The sequence below is a fragment of the Cynoglossus semilaevis genome, chromosome 19 (genome assembly GCF_000523025.1).
Source record: "Cynoglossus semilaevis isolate Cse_v1.0 chromosome 19, Cse_v1.0, whole genome shotgun sequence".
In the NCBI taxonomy this organism is placed as follows: Eukaryota; Metazoa; Chordata; class Actinopteri; order Pleuronectiformes; family Cynoglossidae; genus Cynoglossus; species Cynoglossus semilaevis.
The window spans coordinates 1,962,136-1,972,423 of NC_024325.1; the positions used below are offsets into that span (position 1 = coordinate 1,962,136).

Here is a 10,288-nt window from a genome sequence, read left to right on the forward strand (position 1 = left end):
ATAAACACTGTTTACGTTAAAATTGTGAAGATTTCACCAATGTTTGTTGCAAAATTCAGAATAGATACTTTTAGATACGTGTACTGATATTTTTGACCAATCGTTCGACTTGGTGTTTATTATCTGTGATGGTGTAATTGATGCTGTCCCAGGTATTTATGCACATATAAGCTAACCCCCCCGAATTGATCTTTGTTTTTTTGGTGTTTTAAATTCGGCTTATATTCGAGTATATACGGTACTCATCATATGATGCCGTAGTGATGTACGCCATTAAAAGTGTAATCTTCTGCCTCCAGCCCGTGCAGTCATCAGAGCACATGGCAGCCTTTGGTATGTTTGGTCTGTGCCAAATCCATGCCTTTGTGGACTACCTGCGCAGCAAGCTGAATGCCCAGCAGTTTGAGGTGTTGTTCAAGAGTGTCATCTCCCTGGTGGGCTTCCTCCTGCTCTCTGTCGGAGCTGTCCTCATGCTGACTGGTAAGAAGACATAGTGAATGGGGCATTTTTAAGGACACTTCTTTGTCACCCAATTTGTCAGTGTCTGTTTTTGGTCCAACTCTTGAGTCTAACTTCCTAACATTCATGCCCTTCAGGTAAAATCTCTCCTTGGACTGGACGTTTCTACTCCCTGCTGGATCCCTCCTACGCCAAGAACAACATCCCCATTATTGCCTCTGTCTCTGAGCACCAGCCCACGACCTGGTCCTCATACTACTTTGACCTTCAGCTGCTTGTCTTCATGTTTCCAGGCGAGCGTTCGCTCAGTGTTGTTGAAGCCTGTCTTTACTGAGTGACATGTTCTCTCTTGATTCACAGTTGCTTCTCTTTTCCTTACAGTCGGTCTGTACTACTGTTTCAACAACTTGTCTGATGCCAGGATCTTCATCATCATGTATGGAGTGACCAGCATGTACTTCTCAGCCGTCATGGTACGCTCTCAGGCTTTTAAAAATACTAATCATGATTATAATCAATGATTCTTTAAATTGTTCAGGCTAAATTATAGCATTCTTTAAATTGTTCAGGCTAAATTATTTCTACATACAGAAGATGATGATGATTGTTCTCTGTAGACTGAGTGACTTAAACCCTTTGTCTTTGGTTGTTGCTTCTTCAGGTACGTCTGATGTTGGTGCTGGCACCTGTTATGTGCATCCTGTCAGGCATCGGTGTGTCTCAGGTACTAACCACTTATATGAAGAACCTGGATGTGAGTCGGCCCGATAAGAAGAACAAGAAGCAGCAGGACTCCACCTACCCCATCAAAAATGAGGTGAGTGTTTTACTTTGGTGGAAGGATTGAATATGAACTACATGTATGTATTTACTGTATATTAAAAAAATTTTTTTTTTTAACATTTTTTATAAAATTATTTATTTTGTTTTAAACCCTACTCCTAGTTGCTGATGATCACAAAAGATAAAAGAAAAAGATAACAGTATTGTCCACTAAACTTATTGTTTGAAAAAGTTTGCACTTGGACTTTATTTAATTTTGTCATTTTTGGACTATTACAGGCATTGTTCTTATTTCACTGCTTCTGCAAAAATAATATAAACGGTAGATAATTTAGTTTTTTATCTTTGTTCTTTGTCTTATATTCCGTCAGTTGAAGTTGAAGGAATTCATCTACATCTTTGGTTCATCTGCTCTTTTTGCGTTCTCTCTCTCTGTCCTAATGGCAGTCCAAATTGCTCTAGTCAGGTCAGTGATAAGCAGAAGGTAAAGCTGAGTCACGTGATTTCCTGTTGCATACTTACCAGGTTGCCAGTGGAATGATCCTGGTCATGGCGTTCTTCCTCATCACATACACTTTCCACTCCACCTGGGTGACCAGCGAAGCCTACTCTTCCCCCTCAATTGTCTTGTCTGCCCGCGGAGGTGACGGCAGCCGCATCATCTTTGACGATTTCAGGGAGGCTTATTACTGGCTGCGCCACAACACACCTGAGGTCGGTTCTCACCACATAAATAAAGAATCAATCTTCTGTTTTTTTTTTCAATTGCTCACTTTAGTTTTTCTTCTCAGGATGCTAAAGTCATGTCATGGTGGGATTATGGGTATCAGATAACTGCGATGGCAAATCGAACCATTTTAGTTGACAACAACACATGGAACAATACTCATATTTCCAGAGTTGGCCAGGTGAGTTGTGCAAGCCGTTGGATTGGAGTCTTTTTCAGACTGCTGCAGCACTGACCGTCTGTTTGCTCTGTAGGCCATGGCCTCCACTGAGGAGAGAGCCTATGAAATCATGAGGGAGCTGGACGTCAGCTACGTCCTGGTCATTTTCGGAGGGTTGACGGGTTATTCTTCAGACGGTGAGGAATAATAAAAAAATGTCAAGAGGTCATAATATATGAGAAATCTTTGTTTTATTTATATACCTCGAGCATGTGTGTATATATATATTTATACAGTATATGTATATGTACATATATAAATGTATATACGTATGTATACAGTGTTCCTTATCTATATTGGTTCTCCTTTCACTCCCTCAGTACATCACAGATTTTTTTTTAATTCCAATCTCGTGAGATTTTTGCTATATCGTGGTATTTTATGGTAAATCATTTTGTAAAATTTCCAAAAATGTTATTTTCATAATAAAAACAAACATCTTCTAACCTGAAAAAATGAAATAGTAAAAATATGGCAAAAAAACTATTAGCTAGAGTAGACTGAACACATCATTGAGCATGCTCTCCTGTTCCCACTCTGATTGGCTCATGCATCGTAGCATCCCTCAGCATCTCCCCATGTCTGTCCGCCACTCGTTCACTTTGCTCTGCACCGATATACGTATAGGACGTTGCTGTAAAGTTTGTGCTCTTGTGTTTGGTGAAAGTTGACCCTAATTTAACACCCTTCTGTTACGAAGCCGCTGACACAGATGACAGTTAACACAACTACTGCGATAGGAGAGGGATCACTGTACACACACACACATATATATATATATATATATATATATAATTGCCCATGTATTAAAATGAGTTAACATTTCAATCTGATAATTAATCCAACTAGTCCATGTGATTTAAACCCATTGTTTTTGGCAGATAATAATAATAATAATAATAATATATCTTGTGAGAGTTATTTTTGACCTCATCTCTGTTCACCACAGATATCAATAAGTTCCTCTGGATGGTCCGGATCGGAGGAAGCACAGACACAGGCAAACACATCAAGGAGCACGACTACTACACGCCCACTGGAGAGTTCAGAGTGGACCGTGAGGGCTCACCTGTGCTGCTCAACTGCCTTATGTACAAGATGTGCTACTACCGCTTTGGCCAGGTCTACACAGAAGCCAGTGAGTAACTGAGTAGCTGCCGTTGTTTGTGTTGCTAGTTTTGACTGGTCAAACACACTGTGATGACTACACTCACTGTTGATACAAACCCAAAACAGAGTTGATTGTGTCACTCACTGGTATAAATTGAGGTGAACATCAATCGTGCGCTGTGTTTCTCTGCAGAGCGTCCGCCAGGTTATGACAGAGTGAGAAACGCCGAGATTGGCAACAAGGACTTTGAGCTGGACGTGTTGGAGGAGGCCTACACAACAGAGCACTGGCTGGTCAGGATATACAAGGTAAAACCACCGTCGGTTATTTACTCTGACTTTCTTCCAACAGTATCGTCTTTCAGTCTTTTGGAGCTAAAGTTACATGAAATGTTCCAAGATGCAGCTCCAGAAAATGAATTGACTTGTCAAAGCATTGAGAGATGTACTTGAACATGTGCTTAAATCAATTGTGAAGCAAAGAGTAGGAACATGTGTAGCTTGAGCCCAGCAGACTCAAGACGAGAACAAGATTACATTTTTAGTGCAGTACACAAGTGCTGTTAAAGTTATGTTAAAAACTACTAGCTTTATCACATGTATATTTCAGACAAGTGTCCTCACATCCTCCTGTGTTGTATGTTCCAGGTGAAAGATCTGGACAACCGAGGCCTTTCAAGAACATAAACCATCAGATGGCAGTGAAAAATCTTCTAGCGCACAGCACTGAACACCTTCCCCTGTGGTCTGCAGATGAATGAAGACAAAAAAGAGAACGTACTTTTTATACTTTTTGTTTTGGGGGAGAAATTTGCATAAGAGATTTTTTTTTTTGTGGATGATTTTTCTTTTCTTTTTTAGTTTTATTTTGTTATAAAGAAATGTCATGTCTGAAATCAGATAAAGTCCATGTCAAAACAGCTAGTCTGATTTCAGAGATTTGCCAACAAATTGTCAAAAAAAGCAGTGTTCATCTGAGCACTTTGGATTTTTTACAGTCCGGCCAAATAAAGTGGGATTAAACAAATAGTTGTCGTCTTTCTTATTTGCATGGAGTGTTGATCACTTTGTTTTAATTTGTATTTACTTTTACACAGATCTACAAATTATTTCACATTACTAATTAAATGTACCTCATTTCCTCTCCCTGGTTTCCGCACCTGTATCTTGAGCGTTGAAATTATACCGGAGATGTGCGCTCTCGTTTTTCAAACAAACATTCGGTCTTTGTCGAGTGTGTGTGGATGTCACGAGGCACAAACAAACCTTTAATGTTTAAACCACATAAAGCAGTTCTGTGTGCTGTTCAGTTATTTTATGGACACTAGTGCGTTAGTTTTTCTTTCGATAAACGTTTTTTGGCGGCAAGTTCACCTGCTAGTGTCCAGCGTTTTCATCTCATTGGACACTCAATGCACAGCGGATGGCTCGTCCAGGAAAGACAACTGTTTGAAAAACCACAAGGTAAGAATAAACTTTGAAGATGATTTTCTGTTATTACACGTAATTTCACTAGTGTAATTATAAGGATGTTATGTGAACAAGTTTATAAAATATATAATATATGAAATATATGCAGTGTATAATAGAGTAACTTGAGTGTTGAAATAATGAAATTAAATAATTTGATTCAGGTTCGATTTCAGCGGCAACATCATGTTTTCCCCGGACGAGCAGCTGGGCTGTCAGTGTTTCATGAACTCAGTCGACCTGAGGGATCCACAGATCGGTAGGTAATCGTCACACGCAACGTAAACATATTAATACCGTAAAAGAAACAAGACGGCAGATAGTACATGGCTTCCTGATTACTGCTAAAGAAATAGTTTGCACACAGTATTATAGAAATGAAAAAACTTAAGGAAATAATGAATCACAGACGGCATCTTTTGTAGAGTTTGTGATAATGAGAAACATTTTTTGTTGTTTATTTGTCAACGTTCCAGAGAAGTCCTGAAGAAAGCTAAGGAGCACAGCAGGCACATCAACACCATCCAGACGTCTGTAGACCTCACCATGTTCATCAGTGCCTCAATGGACAACACCACCAAGGTGAGAACTCTTCTGTAAATGGTTGCTGTGATAACAGTTGTTGAGATTGTTGTTAGAAATAAAGTCATCAGAATGACACCTGGCTGGCCATCAACGAGAACGTCCAGAGAAGAGTTTAGTTTTTAATCTTAAAAATGAAACCTGAGTTTGTAGTTTTTGAAGGTGACTATAGAGAATAGTTGTGTATGAAGATGCTCAGTCATCCAGGTTAAGGTTGAAGAGTTCTGTTATGCAACTGGACGTGACATTTTCTCAAGAAGACATTTGGCTTCTCATCTTCAGTTCTAACTGGTGGAGGGGAGTACAGCTAAGGTTTTTTTTGTTTGTTTGTTTGTTTGTTTTTGGGTTTTTTTGTTAGTCTTTTGTTTAGTTTGTTAGAAGCAGCAACGTAGTGCCCGTCAAATGACGCCGACGGAGAACACGCGGGGCTTCCCTGGATATTCCACCTTGTTGTTGGCTGAGCTAAACCGAACAACCGACCGCATTACCAGACAAGATTTCATCATAAAATGTGTTCCTACGCTAAACTGCCCTTGTGGAACATGATAAAATAGATATCTTTCGATAGAAGAAAAGCGAATTTAAAAAATAAAACAATCATATAAATTCAGGCATTTTTTTCACATGTATCAACGTTTTAGTAACTTTGCTAAAATAAAAAGATTTTTTACTACAAAGCGCGTTCTGATTTTTCACCACCAGGGAGCGAGTACACTAAATGAGCAGAGAAGGGAAATTAAATCTAAGTGTTATTGACTTTTTTCAGACAATAGAATGTTAACGCACAATTATTTATTAAAAATGGATTTTAAGTAAAATGACTGCCAGGTTGATATAGTGTTCCTTTGATTTATTCACTGTATAACTATAACTTCCAACTTAAAATGAGTTGAGATGAATCAATACATGTTTCTGTTTCTACTTATAGCTTTATTCTTATATATTTCTGCTTATTTGAAATACAATTAATTTTTTTATTTGGTGTATTTTAAAAAAGTTGTTTTTTTTTACTTTTTTGACTTAGTATTTTTGACTTAATTATTTTTTTAACTTTGTTTTTTTTCAGATTTCACATATATTCTATATTCTATGTTCTATATACTCTATAATCCTTTCCACATCCTGTAGCTGCAACATAACCTGAGTGTGAGTGGGCCTTGTCTTTGTTTCCCTCACCCCCCTTTATGACGACCATTTTCTCCTGTCTTCATCCAGGTCAAGGAACTGACTTAGACACATCATTAATTATATTTGATGTTCTCTCTCTCTGTGTGTGTGTGTGTCTGTCTGTCTCTTTATCTGTGTGTGCAGGATATGCTCTGTTTCTGAAAACTCCAACTCACTGCAGGTCCTAACTATTGAACTCTTTCATTATAGATGGGTTCAGTCTGACAGAGGAACAACCTTCACAGTCCTGCTGTAAAGGTACGTATATGTAGCTCATATATTGTCCATCCATCCATCTTTGTCCGCTTATCCATTACCGGGTCGTGGGGGGCAGCAGTCTCCATGACCGCCACCCAAAACACACTGCACCGTACCAGCCTCTCGTGAACCTTCCTGGAAAGCAACAACTGCCTTAATCGGGATTCGACCTTGCCCAGGAAGTGAACCCTGGGGTTCCACACCAACGACATTGCCTCTGGGCCAAAGTGCCACCTCATATATAGTGTAAGCTATATATATATAAGTTATAATAAGTTATTTCTTTACTAAGATGGTTGTGAATGTTGTGTAGTTTGGAATTTTTTTTAGATCTTTTTTTTCTCCCCTGGTTTAAATGATAGAACTAGGATAAAATCAAATCAAAGATAGAGTTCTGTTTTCACTCACAGGGACCTCTGGGTTGTAAATTATTTGTTAGCGTCACATCATTCATGGCTGACTGGCTGATGGAGACAGACAGATGGCAGTTTTGCTGCATCTTCTCCTGTGTTTCAAGACAGTCGTCTCCTGTAGCACAATTACGGAGAGAAGCACAGATGTGGCACCGGTGATTTCCCTGTTGAGGCATCACTGCAGCAGAAACTGGGTAAACACGTTGTTTGTGTCTGTGTTAGAGACGGTGAGCAGTTATTTATAGTGTACACATATCCCACGGAGCAGGCAGCAGTAATGTAGGCAGAGCAACAACAACTAATGAGGGGGAAAATCAATGGTGACACAAACAGCTTCTCTTCAGTGAAGCCTCGTAGCAGTCGACTCATTAAACAGCTGTCACTCTCTCTCCTGTCCAATCAGAACCTCTGTTACATTCCGATCTGTCAGCCGAAATAATGGAAAACAGGGAAAACTGATGTAACCCATCATCCTTCAGCTATTTTATAGATCAGAACACCTGACAGGAAGTCAAGGAAACAGGTCTGCCCTGATTTTTGCCCAGCAGGGGGGTAATACACATGGCTGAACAATCAGGTCTGTTTTACAGTGAATAATTAATCTCTCTCTCTCTCTCTCTCTCTCTCTTCACATAGACATGATGCCTTTCCTAGTATACTTCTGGCCCTAAATACACATTGGAATATGGGGAATTCAGGTAGACCTCGAGCAAATCAGATGAAATTCAAAATATAGACGTCATTCTATTTTTAGATGAAATAAATTTAGTAACCGTCTAAGTATTCAATCATGGAGTGCCATACAAATACATGCATTTGTATGTATTTAATTTATGTATATTCAGTTTATATGAGTAAATATATTTAAATAGTCGTTGTAGGGAGTCATGTCATTTGATAATTAGCTGTAGGAGAAATTGAAGAAAATGTTGTTTCCTTATCCTTCAGTCAAATGAAAAACATTGATTTTTCACACTAACGGTGAATTTATTTTATTGAATCTAATATCCAATAATGAGCATGTATTGGGGCACACACACACACACACACAGTAGTGAGTAATGAACTGAAGTGACCCTCTGGCTATACAGTTGGCCTCACATGATCTGTAAAATACTGCGAGGTATTTGTAACTTCAGTGTAACCCTAACTTTAAACCCTTCTTACACACACACACACACATCACTGCACGTTTGCCCTGCTCCGTTGACCTGCTGACCTCCATCCTTTTACACAACCATTTTTCTCAACCACAGTGTGAAAAGAACTGACCAGGAATGAAGTGGACTTTCTGCAATTTACTCTTTCTTTATTTACACTAAGCCCATAAATGTACAGTGTTTGGCTGATCAGATAAGCACTTAATGGTGAAGTTTCTTAACAGTGTTTGAGACAAACGGATTGAGACAGGAATGTAGCACCTTTGCATTAATGCTATTAGGGTCCCACAGCAGTGACCTCTGACCCGGAAGCTGTCCAAACATGCATGTTGTGTGTTCTGTCGTCGCGGTGTGTGTGGGATTCATATATTTTCTACTATTTCGACATAAATCCTACATATATACAGCACAGAGATACACACTCTGCATCACATTGACGTGGGACACTCAGCTACTCAGTCTGGTTCACGTCGAGGGCGAAGCGTATGACTGTGCTGCTCTTTCGGGGTTCGGGCCTCTCCAGTGGTGGTGGGGCTTCTCCTCCAGCAGCACCCTGGGAATGATGATGACTGGGTCTGAAAACCTCGTCCTCAGCACCTCTAGGAGGCAGCACATGATTAGGACAACAGAGGAGGGAAAAGACAAAAAGACAAACATGATGAAACATCTATAGGAGGGTTAACGACAATAGAGCTGAGCACCCTGGGAACTCTCATTTCAGGAGAAGCAATACAAGAGCAGCGGGGAAAAAATGTTTGTGTTAGATTCATATGATTTTACATATAATGAAATGAAGAATTTAAGGGATCGCCAAAAATTCATGGCTTGAAAAATGTACGAATATTTCAGGTGGTGGAGTTGCTGCTGGTGTATTCAGATCAGTGTGTGTTTAATTTGCACTGGATTATTGATATGTGGCTCCAATGGTGCAATGAGAGTCTCGGGGTGTTCTAAGAAAGACTAAAAAAAAATATATATATATATATATTTTGGAGATAAACAACATGCACTTACAATTTTCCTCAAAACTGCATTCTCTTTAAACACACAATGCCTCATTTTTCTATCCATACCTGGCTCTACCAGACACTCATGCAAAATTTATAAATAAAAAAAAAAGTCTATATAAATAAAAATTGACAGCAGATCAACCAGAGAACGGTGGTAACATGCATTTGAGACAAACAGAAAACAAAGAAAAACAACCAGCAACATTTTATCCAACAAGCTGAGATGCAAAGTGCTGCACGTCATCGCTTTCATAGCATGTCAGGCAGTGACGTCCCCTCTCCTCAGCAGGTGAAAAATTAATAGCCACGATTCATAATTTACACCATCACTCTGCCTGGTTTGAGGGCGATGCAGCTGAGGTTCATGTCATTGGAGATAAAACCTGTGGCCTCCTTAAGAACGGCAGCAGCTTAAGGAAACATTCATGTGAGATGTTGAGTACAGGCAGGCAGACAGCCCTATTGCGCGAGTGTCCATATGGAAGAGAAACAGAAAAGCTGCGACCCACTCGGCAGGTCAATTACAGTGGAACAATTTCAGTACAAAGTAAAATTGTGCCACCGTATTTCAAAGCACACGTCAATCATGACGGCAGAGACACACGTGAATGGGTATGGGTGGTATTCGAGGTCGGCTTTTATTCGCTTAGCTGCTTTTGTGAGCCTGTTACCTGGGATTGGGTAGAGCACAGCCCCACAGGTGCTGCTTTAGGGTCTGCACCCAGCCAATGTCTCGGATTGGCTGGCAGAGCTGTATGTAGTGGTGCTGTTTTAGCACAACCCTTGAAACGAATCAGAATGGCACTCGTTAGCAAACAGGAAACAGGAGAAAGCGGGTGTGACATCCTGATAGCAAAGACATCAGGCTAAGTACAGGAGAGAAGGATGTGATGTCAGCAGATGGAATATTTCACAGTGAAATTGTAGCT

General features: G+C 39.8%; 2 protein-coding genes across 4 annotated transcripts in view; one reads left to right on the forward strand and one right to left on the reverse strand.

Annotated features, from left to right (window-relative positions):
- stt3a (STT3 oligosaccharyltransferase complex catalytic subunit A) overlaps positions 1–4,326 on the forward strand; it is a 7,876-nt gene extending 3,550 nt beyond the window's left edge. The window contains exons 9-18 of the mRNA XM_008332259.3: positions 300–480; positions 597–752; positions 841–932; positions 1,121–1,276; positions 1,768–1,956; positions 2,034–2,150; positions 2,224–2,326; positions 3,139–3,327; positions 3,493–3,608; positions 3,948–4,326. Of these exons, the coding sequence (XP_008330481.1) occupies positions 300–480; positions 597–752; positions 841–932; positions 1,121–1,276; positions 1,768–1,956; positions 2,034–2,150; positions 2,224–2,326; positions 3,139–3,327; positions 3,493–3,608; positions 3,948–3,986 (1,338 nt within the window). The 3' untranslated portion in view covers positions 3,987–4,326. The remainder of the gene's footprint in view (positions 1–299; positions 481–596; positions 753–840; positions 933–1,120; positions 1,277–1,767; positions 1,957–2,033; positions 2,151–2,223; positions 2,327–3,138; positions 3,328–3,492; positions 3,609–3,947) is intronic.
- A 3,559-nt stretch (positions 4,327–7,885) lies between these two features.
- map6a (microtubule-associated protein 6a) overlaps positions 7,886–10,288 on the reverse strand; it is an 11,349-nt gene continuing 8,946 nt past the window's right edge. For 2 of the 3 annotated variants that reach the window (XM_025065889.1, XM_017041961.2), the window contains exon 4: positions 7,886–8,948. In XM_025065889.1, the coding sequence (XP_024921657.1) occupies positions 8,815–8,948 (134 nt within the window). In that variant the 3' untranslated portion in view covers positions 7,886–8,814. Of the gene's footprint in view, positions 8,949–10,030; positions 10,142–10,288 lie in introns of all 3 variants that reach the window. The other variant, XM_008332260.3, reaches the window with a different exon arrangement.